Raw genomic sequence first — 19,263 nt, forward strand, 5'->3', positions numbered from 1 at the left:
AGGACATCCTTTGGCCACATCTCACACTGATGACTGCTTCATTGTGAATAATGTGCTTCGGAATCGGTTAATGAATGCCACACAGCTACAGGTACATGTAAGGGAGGTGAGAGGCAACCAAGTGTGAAGTCAGACCATTAGATACCATTTACATCAGTGTAGTATTATGCAAGGGTACCTGACTACACCACCAGGTGCAGGCGTCATAGTCTTACATAGGCCAGGGAGCATCTATGCTAGATGAGAGACCAGTTTGTTCCAGTGCTGTTCACTGATGAAAGCTGATTCACACTGAGGAGAAATGATGACTGCCAATGATGTTGGAGACATCAAGGTGAGCGCTATGAATCAGCCACTGTTGTCACCAGATGAGCCTTTGGTGGTGGTGGTGTTACAGTGTGGTCAGGTGTGCCTAGTCAATATAGAACTGCCCTACACTGTGTGAATGGCACAGTGACAACCCCTACTACTTGAATAACACCATTATACAGTCATTATGCCTCTGCATTAACAACACAGGCCTAATTTCAACTTCATGTACAACAATGCTTCGCTCATTGAGGTCACATCATTAGGGAATGGCTGATGGAGTGGAGTGGCCTGCACTTTCTTGAGCCCTAAATAGCACAGAAAGCCAATGGAATCAGCTGAGTCACCGTGTAGATGTTTGTAACTTTGTACCCTAGATCATCAATGCCCTGAGGACTGTCCTTCAAGAAGAGTGGGATGCCATGCCAACGCCACTTGTCTTTAGGCCACTTTACATACAGAGATAAATCTTAGGCAGATCTGTGGTTGCAGTGAAATTGTGGACAATCAGTGCCAGGTTCGTGACTGTGTACAAATGGAACAATATGTCCATGACTTCACTGCAACCACAGATCTGCCAAACATTTATCTCTGTGTGTAAAGTGGCCTTAAGTCAAGCTGTAATTGATCCTCAAGGCCACATGACAAGTTATTGAGAAATTTACTTTTTTTTAGGATATACCCACCACTGCTGTTGGCTTTTGTTTTAATACATTGCTTGAGATGAGAAAATCACCATTGCATGCTTATACTTAAATGCCCGATTTTCATAATAAAATATCACTGCAGTGTGAATTTATGTTTTCCATAAATTTCACCCGAAAGCCATAAGTCCCTAACATTTTGTGAGTAATGTATAATAACTGTTTATCTCTAACATATACCTTTATTGAACAAGGTTCCATCAAAGTAGTAGCTTCCAGTGTAGTATCCGGTGGCATGTTCTATGAGATGTCTCACCCATGTATTTCCGGCACCAGGAAAGCTCGACAAAGCTATAAACACTTTGGACTTTGTAGGTAGAAATCTTCTTGTTGTACAGCGAGTATCTTTTAAAGAATAACAGAAGACAATGAAAAGTGATAAACTGTTCTCTAAAACAGAACTGTAGTTAAGATTTTATATACATATACTTATTTTACTCGTACATATTAAGAACAGTCGTAACATATTGAAACACTGAGTGTCTGCACAACAAAGAAAGGGACAGAAATGCAGAAAGTTGACAAAACTTTTTTTCGGGACATAATGCAAATGTCTTAATGCCCAAATTGGCTTGATGAACCTTCCAAAATCAATGTCCTATAGGAAGTCTTACCTAATGACCCATGACTGTCTTTTGTAGGGCAACATAGGGTTAATGTTGTTGTAGGGAGCAGAGCAGGCTTTTATGGAGTCAGTTGTTTAAAGAGGAGGGGTATAATGTACAGGGGGTGGTTAGACAGGATGGAAATATATATTTAGGTTCATGGGAGGAGGAGGATTACCACAACGGCGTGTTGGAACCAGTAGAGAAAATCCCAACCTCCCGCCCTATGGCTAATTTTTTGGGGGAATAGCAAGGATAGTGTTTCTAGACTTGTTCTGCTTGGGACATTTCAGCGAGCGGTGGTGAGGGAGGTTCTTGAAGTTGGTGGAAAAGTGGAGGTGGGGGGTTGGTACATCGGGTGGATGGTGACTACCCTCCCCCGGTTATTTTTGACTGGTAATTGTCTGGTGGACTTCTGGGCTCTCCAGGGTAGGATTCCCTGAAAGTTGGTGTTAGGGATTAGTTTTTCCTGCAACAGAGGTGCCCCCTAGCCTCCAGCAGCACAAATAATATAATTTACATAAAGTACACTGATGTCTATGTGAAAATAGCAGATAAAATCACAATAAACTATTAGAAAGGTTTTATTTATTAATTTCTTGAAAAGTTTCCTACAGATTTGCTTAGCAATAAATAAGTCATCACACCTTGCAGTTGACTGAATTTAGATTTCACCTACTCATCTTCTTCCGGGGCATAGTGAGACACTTTTTTTATTGAGTGAAGAAATAAATAAAATCTTCCTTTTAATTGGAATCATGTGATGGTTATACGCTAATCTGGATTTTGCTAACAGTTTAAAGAGATATCTGTACATAAACTTCATAACCATATGCATTTTCTCTTTCCTTTTCCTATATATAAATATATATATATATATACACACACACTTCATAGTTTACTAATAGTGATGAGTGAACTGTTCGGTGCTCGTGTGCTTGGTATGCGTAACGAGCATTTTGATGCTTGGGTGCTTGGTACTCATTTCCAAGTATAATGGAAGTCAATGGGGAACTCGAGCATTTCTCTAGAAAAAGTTTTGGAAGAATGCTCAAGTTTTATATTGACTTCCATTATACTAAGGCCTCTTTCACACGTCCGTGAAAATCACGCACATTTTTCATGGACATGTCAAAGGTGCATATTGCCCTCGGTGAGCCATGTGTATGGCACACATGTGTTCTCCGTGTGTTATCTGTGATAACACACGGAGAACGGGAACTTTCTACTCACCTGTCCCTGGCTTCGCTGTCCGTGGTACTGATCTTCGATCTCCGGTCCTGCCGACTCCCTGCTGCTTCCGGCCACAGTGAAGTGAATATGCAAAGAGCATAATGAGCGGTGGTCGAAAGCAAGTGACAGCAGCGGCAGAGATAGTAGGGCTGGAGAAGGTGAGTAAAGTTTTTTTTTTCCTCGCAGACACGTGTTTTCTCTGATGCGTGTCACACTGAACACATCTGTGTGGTCCGTTTGTGTTCCGTGTGACACCCGTGATGCTGGAGAAAAACGGACATGTTTACATGTGGAGCACACGGGCACATGTATGCTCCACATGTACACACGGTCTATGGCAGAATACGGACGTGAGCGCAGACCCATTGATTTTAATGGGTCTACGTGTGCCTGTGTCTCCGGTACATGGGGAAACGGACCGGACACGGACCGGAGACACGGATGTGTGAAAGAGGCCTAAGAGAGTACTGATCCCCGAGCATCAAAATTGTAGTTATGCATACCAAGTGCCCAAACACAGAATAATTCGCTCATCACCATTAATGAATTATTTATGATTTTTTCTCTGTTTTTTTGTCTCGACGTGCATATCTATCGAGAATAATCAATTTTTATTTTCATGTATGTTCACACAAATTTTATTGCAATGTATATATTTTATACACCCCTCATTATATCACACATTATCCTGCTTTATTCATAAGTCGAATATTTTCGTATTCTTTTGGACACAGTAAACATTTGTTTACGGTGTGTTTATTATTGCTGTCTAATGGTTTTCTGCATTTCTGTATTTATATTGAGAAGTCAAACATTTAGTATGTTATAACATTCTTGTCATTAAAGTCCAGTAGAAAAAAAAAAGGATTGGGAATTTGTTATATAGGAGGACACATCTGCACCACCGTATCAAGACGTAGAATCCATGCATATATTTCTGTAAGGCTTCCTGGAGGCGATTGGCCTTGTCAGGTTAACTAGCTAGCATTAAACAGTGACGAAAAAATAGTGACATAACGATTGCGGTTGCAGGAGAATGTGACCTCGACCGGGCCAAAGAGGGGCCCAAAGAAGTATGGAGAGGTGCTGGAAAAATGGTGGTCGGTCAGTATCTTAACACACTACACAAAAATTATTGGAAGTGCTTCATTAAGGGGGTAACAGACATTTGGAATTTCCTTGAAAAATAACGGAAATGGATTCACTTATCAGCTTTGGATAAACTGAAGAGGAATCATTTCTATATTTATAATTTTCCCATAAGGGAATGTCATTTGCTGTATGTATAAACTTGTATACCAACAAATAGAGTAATTGGTAAGCAATGCTGGGGCCCAAACATCCGGCTTTACATAGACAAAAAGGCAATCAGTGTGTCCCATTTAAAAATAGCGGTGTAGGTTCATGCTAAACCATTGGTCAGAGAGACACAGACACTGGCTATGTTTTGGAGCAAATAGGCTTTAGGCATACTGTGAGTTTTTGAGTTTTTCAAACTACGTATTTTTAAAAAAAATACAAGTAACTTATTTACTTAATGGCTGCAGAAAATCTGTAACATCAAAAAATCCCCAAAAGCCCATTGTGGGAGTGTAACCTTACTCGGCATTATTGTAGCTAGGTATATTTTACTCAGGTCTCTGGTGTCTTCTCCCACCCCTGATCCACATGTTTGATGAGTCTCTCCTCATGTGTGTATAGGGAGAGAAATATCAATCTAGAAGAGCTGGGCAGGAAAAAGCTAATGGGGACTTGCTGTGGACTGGTCAACTGAAACACCAGCCCCTGACGGCTTTTCAAAATGTTTTTACTGAAACCTTGCAGAGTTTTAGAGTAAGGCTGGAGTTACACTTGCGAGGGACTCGCGTGAGTATTACATCGCATCTCCCGGCACGGCCTGACGGTCTCCGGACACGAGCGTGTCAGCTGCATAGAAATACATGCATCCGACCTGCTCCTGTCAGGAGAGTGTACGCCCATGCCAGGTGATGTGATGTGAGAGTCACTCGCAAGTGTGACTCCGGCCTAAAATATACAATGCTGCAATAGTGTAGACAGCGTCCTACTCATTCTGCTCATGGTTTAGGCTGCATGAATCTCATGTGACTTTCCTATTAAATTAAATGGGGTTGGCCCATGGCATTTAGCGGATCGCTGCAGGTAACCTTCTCTAAGCTGTTATCACTAGGAGTAGCTAAAGAGTGTTACTAATTTCTCCAGCAATTTAAATGTAATACTATATGACACTCATTTAAATGAATAGGTGATTATGTAACACACTATGTTGTAATGTTGAGTCCTAAGGAGGGAAAGCTGGTCTTAGTAGCTGCTATTTGTCAAAGCTCATGAATTATGTTCAGTAAGTCTTCACACCGATTAAGTTCATATGCTCATCTCTAGAAATGACATCACTGCCACTACTGTGTGATGTCACTAAACTTGTGGCGAACAAGTGGATTTACAGTAGTTAGAAGTCTCATGTTAGTAAGTAGTCCCCTGACTGTTCGCAAAGTAGTAAAGTGGTATACACAACAATGCCTTTATTCCAATATTTCAATAAGGTGTTTGCTGTCACACACATTTCAAGGGGTTGTCCACTCTATGTGACCGCAAACTTGGGACTCCTCAAGCAGTCATGTGAATGCAAATATGGAAAGTGAATTGAGTGAGGCCGTGTATGTCTAGTGGGGATGTGGCCAGGACTATGCATATTTCATACTTGAGGTCATATGACTGATTACGCCTGGCATGCTTTCATGATTCCCATGTCTCAACACCCTTATAACCCATCTTTCCCATCAAAGGTTTTAATTGGGTGCTGCGTCTGGTTCACTTTTCACTCCACATTCGTATGAGGCTGTTTTGCCAAATGGAGAGGTAGGTCAATAATGTTTGGGGATCATCCATATTAAAAAGGTACACTTTGACATGATTGGATGGCTTTTGGGCTCTTTGATCAAAAATTGCCAACTACACACCTTATGTTTTTAACAGTTATGGAAGGATTCCCAAGTCTGCAGTCACATAGAGTGACTGCAGACTTTTGTGCCAAACCTGGACAACCACTTTAATCTTACAGTGTTGCATATGGTAAGGAGGCAAGAGTAGTCTGATGTAGCATCTCTTCCCCTGAACCTTAACTAATGGAGCCTCAGAATTTCTAATCAAGCCTTCCTGAGAATGATTAACAGCCTGCACAATGGTCTTACTATTATGGGAGGCTATGGAGAATGCCATTAATGCTCAGGGAGGTGTGGTTAGAAGATCCAAGGTTGGACTAGGACAGCAAAGAGAAGTCTAAAGGCCACGTCGCACTAAGCAACATCACTAGAAACATCGCTGCTAAGGAACAACTTTTGTGACGTAGGAGCGATGTTGCTAGCGATGTTCCTGTGTGTGACATCCAGCAACAACCTGGCCCCTGCTGTGAGGTCGTTGGTTGTTGCTGAATGTCCTGGGCCATTTCTTAGTTGTTGCTCTCCCGCTGTGAAGCACACATCGCTGTGTGTGACAGCGAGAGAGCAACAACTAAATGTGCAGGCAGCAGGAGCCGGCTTCTGCGGACGCTGGTAACCACGGTAAACATCGGGTAACCAAGAAGCCCTTACCTTGGTTACCCGATATTTACCTTCGTTACCAGCGTCCGCCGCTCTCAGCTGTCAGTGCCGGCTCCCTGCTCTCTGCACACGTAGCCGGAGTACACATCGGGTAATTAACCCGATGTGTACTGTGGCTATGTGTGCAGAGAGCAGGGAGCCGGCACTGGCAGTGTGAGAGCGGCGCACGCTGGTAACGAAGGTAAATAACGGATAACCAAGGTAAGGGCTTCCTGGTTACCCGATGTTTACCGTGGTTACCAGCGTCAGCAGAAGCTGGCTCCTGCTGCCTGCACACGTAGCAGAGTACACATCGGGTAATTAACCCGATGTGTACTGTGGCTAGGTGTGCAGGGAGCCAGCGCTAAGTGGTGTGCGCTGGTAACCAAGGTAAATATCGGGTTGGTTACCCGATATTTACCTTAGTTACCAAGCGCAGCATCGCTTCCACGCGGCGCTGGGGGCTGGTCACTGGTTGCTGGTGAGATCTGCCTGTGTGACAGCTCACCAGCAACCCGTGTAGCGACGCTCCAGCGATCCCTGCCAGGTCAGGTTGCTGGTGGGATCGCTGGAGCGTCACAGTGTGACATCTCACTAGCGACCTCCTAGCAACTTACCAGCGATCCCTATCAGGTTGTATCATTGTTGGGATTGCTGGTAACTTGTTTAGTGTGACTGGGCCTTAAACAGACTTGTCCTGTATTATTGGCATATGCAATACAAGATAAAAGTTAATTCTCGAATGATTGCTCTGTTACTATGGCACTTTCAACACCTTATTGAAGTAAAAGAATTGCTGTGCATAGGAATTGTGATGAGCCAGCATTACGGCAGTCAGTACTCGAAATGAGGAGGTTGGACACTTGGAAGGACATAATGGAAGTCAATGGGAAACTGGAGTATTTTTCAAGAAGATCTTCCAGAAAAATGCTTGAGTTTCCCAATGACTTCCAATACACTCAGTGCTTGAGTTGAGCCTGTCTGACCTGCTTGTTTCGAGTACTGACCACCCGAGCATGGTACTGCTCACTCATCACCGGTCAATAAGCCTTAACTACATAATGAAAAATCATGATATTGTTCGATGCATGAGTGTGCATCATCATCTGCATTGTATTTCCAGACTTTAATATTTGTTCATTGATATTTTTGGATAAATGTAGTTTTTTTTTCATCCTGAAATGGAAAACAAATCAAATATTTGCTTTCAATTATGACTTCGATCTAGCTAGCTCTAAGCTTGAAACAAGTGTTCAGCTGAGCTGGAATTACAAGCACGTACGGTATCTATCTTACATGTACTGTCCGGATGACATTTTTTTCTTCTTCACTATTCTGTAGTATTTGGAGAGAATTAAATTCAGAGAATGGACTGCTTCATTAGGGTCATCAACACATCATTTCAAAACATGAAGCACATTTTTATGTTTCAACGTGTTAGGATAACAAGAGACCTGTGACCCACTCCGATTGTTTATTAGCGAATTCATTCTTTTTCCCAGCAGGGCCAGAAATTCAGCTCAGGCTCAGAAGAACTCATATGATAATTCAGAGAACAAGCAGCTATGCCTAAGGATGTATGAATTATTAAATACTGGAGCTTCACGGAGGAGACTCTTGTGTCAGTGTACGAGTATTTCATCTGCTGGAAACATGAAGGTGATAATGTGTCAGCCAGCCATTATTTAACTAAATCAATACTTCTGATATAATGGACACAAGAAAAGCTGTTCTTCAAGTGCAGTGGAGGAAGATTAATATGGGGTAACCATAATTATTTGCATGATCAAACTGTTCCAAGATCATGCTGGCATGGAATCACCACCAATCTACTGCTTCTAGGCTAAACCCTTACATTATGTTCACACGTTGCATTTTTGCGTCATTTTTTGTTTTTCCAGCTTTTTTTTCATGAGTTTTATGCAAATTAAAAGCTGATTTCAACAGCATCAGCAAAACCTATGAGACTTCAGAAATCTCATGCACTCACTCACTTGTTTTTTTCGGACTGAAAAGGAAAATTACTGCGTTTTTGAAACAAGCAGCGCGTCAATTCTTTGAGTGTTTTTGCAGCGGTTTTGTTGCTTTTGTGAAGAATGAAACTAACTTAGTTTAAACATTTACTGTATAGGAATGACACACCAAAAAATGCAACAAAAACGTAAATCTGCTTTTTGGAAGCAGCTTTTATCTACCAAAAAAGCAGGTTGTATTTATAAACCCACTAGAATTTTTAGAGTAGATGCCTTTCATTGACCCATACAATCAGTGTCGAACTGGCTACCGGAGGAACCTCCAGTAATACCAGGCCTGGCCGCGGTTACCTGCACTGAACTCTGTAGCTCTCACTTGCGCTCCGGAGTGCAGCCTCGACTGAACTCGGGGTTTGCAGGACTGAACAGCGAGCGCCGAATAACTCCATGGTGATTGCGTTTCAGTTCATGTCACAGCTGCGGACAGGCCGGGCTGAACTCCGGAGCTCAGGTGATAACGTCGGAGTTCAGCCTGGACTGTCCGCAGCTGCCATAAACTGAACCACAATTGCCAGGGAATCATCGGCGCTCGCGGTTCAGTCCTGCAAACCTGAGTTCAGTCCTGGCTGCACTCCGGAGCTCAGGTGAGAGCTCCAGAGTTCAGTGGAGGTAACCAAAGCCAGGCCTGGTATTACAGGAGATTCTTCTGGTAACCAATCTGACACTGCATACAATCTATGGTGCTTATGGGAAAAATCTTGCATAAACATCTTAAAGGGAATCTGTCAGCATGTTTTTACTATGTCATCTGAGAGCAGCATGATGAAGGCAAAGATATCCCAAATCAAATGGTGTATTATGTAGATTACTAGCTGCAGCCATTCTGACACAATCATAATTTTTAGATTTAGCAATGCAGAAGAGCTGAGAGAGTTGTCCCATCCACACCACGCTCTCTATAGAGATTGTATAATGACAGTGAAGTGATATGTATAATGACAGTGATACATATGATATTGTAGTCTGAGCAATGATAAGTCCTGCTGCTTAAATAAACATAGCAAATAAATAACAGATTGGACATTGACAAGACAGGCAGGTTTTATACCTTGTAACATGTTGTCTTCAGATTACATGACAAAAACATGCTGACAGATTCCCATGAAAGAGGGCCAACCACCAGGATTTTCATATATAAACTTAAGCCACTACCATGCTGTCCTTCCTCCCCATGTCTCTGTTATTACAGGTGGGGGAAGGAATGAGGAAAGACAGGGGATAGGAAGGACAGGCAGGGAACAGGGGCGAGAACAACTAGCAAAACCCGATCCATCTATTAGATATTCAGGAGCACCTATCAACAAATAACAGTGCGTTTCACAAACTTTATTTGCCTATAGTTCAGAAAGTATACATCTGATCTCACAACTAAGGGGCACTTTGCACACTACGACATCGCAGGTGCGATGTTGGTGGGGTCAAATCGAAAGTGATGCACATCCGGCGTCACAGTAGATATCGTAGTGTGAAAATCCTTTTTGATACGATTAACGAGCGCAAAAGCGTCGTAATCGTATCATCGGTGTAGCGGCGGTCATTTCCATGAATTGGGAAAGACCGATGTTACGATGTTGTTCCTCGTTCCTGCGGCAGCACACATCGCAGTGTGTGAAGCTGCAGGAGCGAGGAACATCTCCTACCTGCGTCCCGGCCGGCTATGCGGAAGGAAGGAGATGGGCGGGATGTTTACATCTCGCTCATCTCCGCCCCTCCGGTTCTATTGGCCGCGTTCCGTGTGACGTCGCTATGATGCCGCACGACCCGCCCCTTAATAAGGAGGTGGTTCGCCGGCCAGAGCGACGTCGCAGGGCAGGTGAGTGCTTGTGAAGCTGCCGTAGCGATAATGTTCGCTACGGCAGCTATCACCATGATATTGCAGCTGTGACGACGGCGGGGACTATTGCGCACGACATCGCAGCATCGGCTTGCGATGTCGTAGTGTGCAAAGTGCCCCTAAAGGTATGTATAGAATCAGGATGATGGCACCAATATAGCACTGGCTTTAGTTTATATGTGAAAATCCTCATGGTTGGCCCCTTTAATTAGTCACAATAATTGCAACTGCTGAGCAATAATATTACAAGTTTTGGCATTTACACAGCAGTCCCGTCGGCTAGACCAATCTACTGATATGGACATAGTGTTGGCAGTATAGGGTGAGGTTACATCCGTCAAATTGATCATATGTTACTTCAGAAATGTACTCAGCGATCACCACCTAATGAATCAGGTAAGGGTACTGTAGCGAGCACTTAGGGGCACTTTGCACACTGCGACATCGCAGGTGCGATGTCGGTGGGGTCAAATTGAAAGTGACGCACATCCGGCATCACATGCGACATCGCAGTGTGTAAAGCCTAGATGATACGATTAACGAGCGCAAAAGCGTCGTAATCGTATCATCGGTGCAGCGTCGGCGTAATTCATAATTACGCTGACGCGACGGTCCGATGTTGTTCCTCGCTCCTGCGGCAGCACACATCGCTGTGTGTGAAGCCGCAGGAGCGAGGAACATCTCCTACCGGCGTCACCGCGGCTTCCGTAGGATATGCGGAATGAAGGAGGTGGGCAGGATGTTTACATCCTGCTCATCTCCGCCCCTCCGCTCCGATTGGCCGCCTGCCGTGTGACGTCGCAGTGACGCCGCACTACCCACCCCCTTAACAAGGAGCTGGGTCGCCGGCCACAGGGACGTCGCACGTCAGGTGAGTGTGTGTGTGAAGCTGGCGTAGCGATAATTTTCGCTATGCCAGCTATCACCACATATCGCTGCTGCGATGGGGGCGGGGACTATCGCACTCGGCATCGCAACATCGGCTTGCGATGTCGCAGTGTGCAAAGTGCCCCTTAGTCTGAAAAAAAAACTTCTCGTGTTCAACAATCTAAGCCATTATTTACCATCTTTTTTAGCCGTTGAACACATCTGTCAATAAAAAACCCCTACCAGTTATGATTAAAATAATAGACTTCTTGAATATACAGTATAACACTACATACTGTGCTGCCTAATAATAAAAACATACACTGTGCCCCTGAATATCAAAATCTATTCATTTTGATTCCGGAATTTAAAAAAATATATTCACTTTGCCTCTTTAAATATATACTGTAGAAAAAAATACACCTTCTCAAAATATGAAAAATGTAACTAAATATAGATTATCTGTGTAAAAGAGTACATACTGTAACCCCTGAAATACAATAAAATTCCACACATTTCACATCTGGATCTCCCACTCATTGTGTTTTGCCCGTTTTCTTCCTCAATGACTGTGGTCACACAATGTCATCATTAGGCCAACATCATAATTTTAGAGAAGTTGTGAAGGCACTAGGCAAGAAGGCAAAAAATTGGCATCCTGCAGTGCTGCTTTATTCTACTGAGTCTTCAATTTGAAGACATTGAACCAACGGAATAAATCAGCAGCAATGCAAAAAGTGAGTGGCTTCCTGCCAAGCACATTGCACTGTACTCCCACAGCCATTTTTAAGCTAAAGTGTTGACAAACTGCTCGGGGGTTTTAATGGCATCAGTTTGGGCAATTGCTCAGGGCCTCCATACACAAAGGGGGCCCCGTGCTCCTGCAGCCCATACAGGAGCACAGAGAATGTACTTCAGTGTGAAGTACATCCTCTGTAGTCCCGGCGTGTCTCCCTCTAACTCTTTCCCAGTAGTGTTGGGTCAGAAGTTGAGAGGGAGGGGTAGGGGCCAGCTGAGAGCACAGCAGTGTGCGGATGGCGGGGACAGGAAGCAGTCTCAAGTTCCCCTCCTCTTCATCCCTTGCCTCCCTACACACATTAAATAGTTTATTATATAATATGTGTGCACATTTGTGTGCGCATGTGTGTGCACACATGTGTGTATGTGTGTATAAAGTGCTGGCGAAAAGTATTGGCACCCCTGCAATTCTGTCAGATAATACTCAGATTCTTCTTGAAAATTATTGCAATCACAAATTCTTTGGTATTATTATCTTCATTTATTTTGCTTGCAATGAAAAAACACAAAAGATAATGAAACAAAAATCAAAGCATTGTTCATTTCACACAAAACTCCAAAATTAGGCCAGATAAAAGTATTGGCACCCTAAAGGCTGCTTTACACGTTTCAATTTCTCGTGCGATTGCATGTGCAATCGCACCAGCCCCCATCATTTGTTCGGCACGGGCAATTTCTTCAAAGTCATAAACCCCCGTCACACATACTTACCTTCCAAACCACCTCACTGTGGCCGACGAACATCTACTTCTTGAAGGGGGAGGGACGTTCGGCGTCACAGCGATGTCACACAGCGGCCGCCCAATAGAAGCGGAGGGGCGGAGATGAGTGGGACGTAAACATCCCGCCCACCTCCTTCCTTCCGCATTGCCGGCGGCCGCAGGTAAGCTGCAGTTCATCGTTCCCGGGGTGTCACACAGAGAGACGTGTGCTGCCTTGGGAACGATGAACAACCGGAGCACAGAAGGATATTTTTTGAAAATGAGCGACGTGTCAACGAGCAACGATAAGGTGACTATTTCTGCTCATTCACAGTCGCTCATTTGTGTTACACGCTACGATATGTCAAACGAGGCCGGATGTGCGTCACTAACGACGTGACCCCGATGACATATCGTTTGATAAATCGTAGTGTGAAACGTGCCCTTTAGCCTAATACTTGGTTGCACAACCTTTAGCCAAAATAATTGCGAACAACCGCTTCCGGTAACCATCAATGAGTTTCTTACAATGCTCTGCTGGAATTTTAGACCATTCTTCTTTGGCAAACTGCTCCAGGTCCCTGAGATTTGAAGGGTGCCTTCTCCAAACTGCCATTTTGAGATCTCTCCACAGGTGTTCTATGGGATTCAGGTCTGGACTCAATGTTGGCCACTTTAATAGTCTCCAGTGCTTTCTCTCAAACCATTTTCTAGTGCTTTTTGAAGTGTGCTTTGGGTCATTGTCCTGCTGGAAGAACCATGACCTCTGAGGAAGACCCAGCTTTCTCACACTGGACCCTACATTATGCTGCAAAATTTGTTGGTAGTCTTCAGACTTCATAATGCCATGCACACGGTCAAGCAGTCTAGTGCCAGAGGCAGCAAAGCAACCCCAAAACATCAGGGAACCTCCGCCATGTTTGACTGTAGGGACCGTGTTCTTTTCTTTGAATTCCTCTTTTTTTTTCCTGTAAACTCTATGTTGATAGCTTTTCCCAAAAAGCTCTACTTTTGTCTCATCTGACCAGAGAACATTCTTCCAAAATGTTTTAGGCTTTCTCAGGTAAGTTTTGGCAAACTCCAGCCTGGCTTTTTTATGTCTCGGGGTAAGAAGTGGGGTCTTCCTGGGTATCCTACAATACAGTGCCTTTTCATTCAGACGCCGACGGATAGTACGAGTTGACACTGTTATACCCTCGGACTGCAGGGCAGCATGAACTTGTTTGGATGTTAGTCGAGGTTCTTTATCCACCATTCGCACAATCTGATGTTGAAATCTCTCGTCAATTTTTCATTTCCTTCCACATCTAGGTAGGTTAGCCACAGTGCCATGGGCTTTAAACCTCTTGGTGACAATGCGCACCGTAGACACAGGAACTTTCAGGTCTTTGGAGATGGACTTGTAGCCTTGAGATTGCTCATGCTTCCTCACAATTTGGATTCTCAAATCCTCAGACAGTTCTTTGGTCTTCTTTCTTTTCTCCATGCTCAATGTGGTACACACAAAGACACAGGACAGAGGTTGAGTCAACTTTAATCCATGTCAACTGGCTGCAAGTGTGATTTAGTTATTGCCAACACCTGTTAGGTGCCACAGGTAAGTTAAAGGTGCTGTTAATTACACAAATTAGAGAAGCATCACATGATTTTTCAAACAGTGCCAATACTGTTGTCCACCCCCTTTTTTATGTTTGGTATGGAATTATATCCAATTTGGCCTTATGATTTTTTTTTATTCATTAAAGACAAATTAAATGAAGATAATACCAAAGAATTTGTGATTGCAATCATTTTCAAGAAGAAACTGAGTATTATCTGGCAGAAATGCAGGGGTGCCAATACTTTTGGCCAGCACTGTATATATATATATATATATATATATATATATATAATATTATGTGTGCATGAACTGTGTATATACCCGTTTTTGGTGCATATATAGCATTGTATTTGTAGTTTTGCCATTAGGGTCCAACTGTAGGTAACGTTTATGACTAATGTATGAGTTTCACATGAGGGTCTGTTCACACTGTTTCTGCAGTGCTTCCAGTGGGTTCTGCCTAAATCCCCTATGGAGCCATAGACTGTAATGACAGGTACTGAGTCCAAATGAGCTTTTTTTTCCACACAAAAGTGGACACTTTCAGAAGAAAAAAAACACAAACAGACAAAAAAATGAGAAAAAACCCAGTCAAAAAAAAAAAAAAAAAGGCACAAATGCAATTCATGTGAACTCCGGTTGTCATTGCAGTCATTGTCCTGTCGTGGATTTGTCTGAATTCTATTTTAGGCCCTGTGTGCACTGGAAAACGGAATTTTCTTAAGAAAATTACGCAGGGTCTGAAAGATTACCGTACCCGCGGTAAAGAACCGCGGCAAACCGCACCCGAAAACCACATGCGGTTTGCCGCGGTATTGTTCGCGGTATTGCCGCGGTTTTGCCACGTGCGGGTTGGTACATGTGCTTTAATGCATTCAATGCAATAAAGCACATTGAAAAAAAAAAAAAAGTAATTTCCTTCTTAGATAGCAGATAGATAAATAGATAGAAGAATAGATAGAGAGATAGCTAGATAGTTAGATAGAGGGATAGATAGAGTCCCTGTGAGCACACGCTGCATTTCTCATGGTCAGTAGTGTGTTCACATTACCGGCCGTTGGAAATGACCGGTAATTAACTCTGCAGGCTCGTTGCATTCAGCTGTTTGTCAGTCGCGGCTGGATGCAAGCATCGCAGGACGTGGATTACGCTGGTCCTGTGTGGATTACACCGGAGCTGTGTGTTTCGGGGGGGTTAATAAATGGGTGAACCAGGAGCTTTTTTGTGTTTTATTTAAAATAAAGGATTTTTCGGTGTGTGTTTTTTTTTCACTTTATTTACGGGTTGATCAAGTCAGCTGTCTCATAGACGCTGCCATGATCAAGCCTGGACTTAGTGGCGGCGATCCGCCGCCATTAACTCCTTATTACCTGGATCGCCACGGCATCACGGCATCTGGAAGAGCTGGGGACACTACGGTACTGCCGCATAATGGATGCCACAGTCCCGGGGCAGCTGCGGCTGATATTCTCGGCTGCGGGAGGTGGGAGGGAGGAGGGGGACATTAACCCTGCCCCTCGCCCTCCCCAGCCTGAGAATACCGGGCCGCCGCTGTGTGCTTACCTCGGCTGGACGGTAAAAATACGGCGGAGCCCACGTGTTTTTTTTCTATATGTCCGTTTGCTTTCTATGTGTATTCTATGTGTCTGTGTGTGAGTGTGAAATGTGTGTGTTCTATATGTCTGTGTCTGTGATGTGTGTGTCTGTGATTTGTGTGTGTGTTTACTCTCTTCTCCGCTTGCTCTGCCTGTCATAATGACATCACTTCCTTGCAAACCGCAGGCAGCAATGTACATTACCACAGGTAAACCGCAAAATACCGGAGGGAATAACGCAGGAAAATGCAATGAACCGAACCGCACAGAATTTGCTGCCTGCGTTATTCCCTGCGGGATTTCACGATTACATTGCAGTCAATGGAGTGAAATTCCGCAGCGACGTGCGGAAAAGAAGTGACATGAAATTGTTTTTGCTGTGGGAATCCCGCAGCGAAACATGCAGCTGTCTAAATCCGCATAGTGCGCACAGCATTTTTTTTCCCATAGGTTTTGCTGCAGAGATGTTATGAACATAACATGCAGCGAAACATGCAGCAAAAACGCAGGAAATCCGCGGCAAAAACCAGCAAGTGCGCACAGGGCCTTAGGGGCATTCAGTAAAAAAAATGTACTGAGTGCACATAACTATCTGACACTAATCCTGACAATATTCAGTAAAAAATAGTGTACAGTAGTAGAAGCCGATTACTACAGTATAGTTTTACTGTCCCTAATGTAGTAGACCTATCAAGTAATCAAAGTATTTTTTTCTATTTCATTGTTTTTGTACACTTGTTAAAAAAAACCCATCATCCGGATGCCAATCAGTGATGTGCATCACCGATCAGAGGCTCAGCAACTGCAGAACGCACACATGGGCGTGGTGCAAAAGGGGGGAAATAATGGACAGGAAAAAAAAAGACCTGGCCAAAACCAAGCATGGTGGCCGATCAGTGATGTGCATCACTGATTAGTGGCTCAGTGGCTGCAGGATATACGCACAAAGATGTTGCAAAACCAAAAATCGAGCGATCAAGTATTGATCAGCACTCGGTGGCAGAAAGGGATGACTCTATGTGGGTTGCAAGTATTTTAGACAAAATATTGACCAGTACATCATGAATACTAATACATATATACATATGATATTAATTCTGATTAATAAATGACTTAAAATGACTCGTTGATCTGGGAATTTGCTCAGTTTTGAGTAACAAAGTATTCTAATGATTGACATATGTTCCCTTTAGCTTTACAGTAATTGAAACATAATAGGTATTTTTTTACTGTTAAACATTATATTCCCTAATAGTAACCTGAGGAAAGGTTACTAAATTAAAGGCTCTGTTATTGTAATAGCAAACTCTGAAAACTGACGCCTATCCCGACTGTCACTGAACACATTTTTATTCATAATGAGGCCATTGGAACATCACATTTTCCTAAGCAAGGTCAGAAGGAGATACTAAATTTAGTTACAAGAGACTAGTGAAAATAAATCAAAATGTTCAATTACTATCCTTCAGCCGTGTCATCTTTATTACTAGATTTTATGGCAAAGTTGAAGTTTTATGATTAACTTAATGTTTGCATTAACCTTTTGGTCCAAAATTTCTAAACATTTTAAAGTCTCATGTTAACGTCTCAGCACACCAAGGCCCATTTCATAAAATAAGTCATCTTGTATTATTCCAGTGTTTGCTTCTTCGACAATAATGAGCACTATTCCGGAAAGACAAAGGATCTACAATTTAGCCTCCTTACCTTGCATGGGAGTTTGGTAGACTGAATAGTAATTGTCATCCCTCGCGACGTCTGATCCACTACTGTCATTCAAGGACCCAGAACAAAAAGAGGCATCGAGGCGTTCATAAAGGTTAAACTGAACTGTAGGGTAACCGCAGAAGCATTCCGGCCATTGGATAATCGCTAATGGGTATTCCTATGAGGAATCAGAACAATCATACATGGTTAGACAAGAAAATATCACCTTAAAATTACAATTCTTTAACAGGTAGTCAGGAAAAATGTTATATTGTACAAATTATAGGAAGGAATGAAGTTATTAGAATTAATATTAATGTACAATATAATGTGTATATTAGATCACATCAGAGGATAAAATGAGCCGTTTGCATACGTATATAATTTATTTATGACACCAGCGAGAAGTAAGACAAATGATGGACTGTGAAGGAGCAGGATATTGAGAATATCTTTATAAGACTATACAAATCTGCACAAAGGATTGGTGAGAGATCCTGCAGAGTGAGATGATGGATCTCGGTAACGGGTCCATTTTTCATACTCTCACACAGAGCTGTTAATAGGCAGAGTATTGTTTGCTGCACATTAATATGCAGAAATTTCCTCCTCTATCTCTCCACGGCATCCTCTTTTAATCTCGTGACCTTCTCTTCCTTAAACTTCACAGTTAGAAAGTAGAAGAGTGTAAATGATTCTTCGGAGACTAAAATCTAAGCAAGTTCAGACCTGTTTCCGACATGAATGAAATTAGATATTTCACTTCAATTACCCTACAGATGGAATCTGACAAGAAGAGGAAAATATTCCCTATATATCCTTATAGGCTCATTTCCACCTTAACTTATGAAGACATTCATCATTCTTTGCCAATTTATTCAACATACGTAATTGATGCAACAAGATGAGCAATTCCAATTTCCTATGGTTGTTATTATTCTGAGATTTCTAATCTTAGTTCTCACGTAAGTGAAGGAAGCACTGGAACGATATAGTAGAAGGGTGGCCCCAAATGTGTGCTTTGGGTTGACCTAAAAAAAAAGCTCTATAATTATCTGCCAGAGATGGTGCATGTTAGCTATTTATCACTCTGGAGCTTCTGAGAATGTGAAGTTCAATTATAACTTAATCATATACACTCTTAGAAAAGATAGCTGTGCTTTAGCCATGAGAGTACTAGGCACAGAAATAACCTCTAGTAAGACCTAGACAGCAATCTAGGATATAGCATGTAGTAAAAAAAAAATACTTTCCTCAAATACTTAAACAGTTAAAAAATTATGTCTAGATGTTGACCTTTTCTTGAGTTTGTGACCCCAATTTCAAACAAAAAAAAAATAATACAATGCTACAACGTGCTAGCTAAACCCTTGAAAAATCTGGTCTTCATGCACCATTCATCTTAGGAAATGTTGAACAGAGAACAAAGAGGGCACATCTGTATCTAGGTACTAAAGCCGTTAGCCAATAATAGGTAAAGTTAGACTTCTTTAGTTCTAAACTGAGCTCAGAGGACCCTAAACTAGGTCTTTTTTTGTAGCAACTTATTCTCATATTTTGAGCATCAAGGTGCATTCACACATCCGTTTCAATGCTTATGTGATGCCCTAATTTTTTTATTGGACAGAACACAGACCCCTGAGTATGTCTTATTCTAATTCTCAACATTGGACTGAAGAGG

The 19,263-nt window shown here is 42.6% G+C and overlaps 1 protein-coding gene across 1 annotated transcript in view; it reads right to left on the reverse strand.

The window, feature by feature from the left end:
• WSCD1 (WSC domain containing 1) overlaps positions 1-19,263 on the reverse strand; it is a 248,127-nt gene that overhangs the window by 3,518 nt on the left and 225,346 nt on the right. The window contains exons 6-7 of the mRNA XM_075335278.1: positions 17,583-17,760; positions 1,194-1,358 (exon numbers count right to left, since the gene is read on the reverse strand). Of these exons, the coding sequence (XP_075191393.1) occupies positions 1,194-1,358; positions 17,583-17,760 (343 nt within the window). The remainder of the gene's footprint in view (positions 1-1,193; positions 1,359-17,582; positions 17,761-19,263) is intronic.

The sequence above is a fragment of the Anomaloglossus baeobatrachus genome, chromosome 2 (assembly GCF_048569485.1).
Source record: "Anomaloglossus baeobatrachus isolate aAnoBae1 chromosome 2, aAnoBae1.hap1, whole genome shotgun sequence".
NCBI lineage: Eukaryota > Metazoa > Chordata > Amphibia > Anura > Aromobatidae > Anomaloglossus > Anomaloglossus baeobatrachus.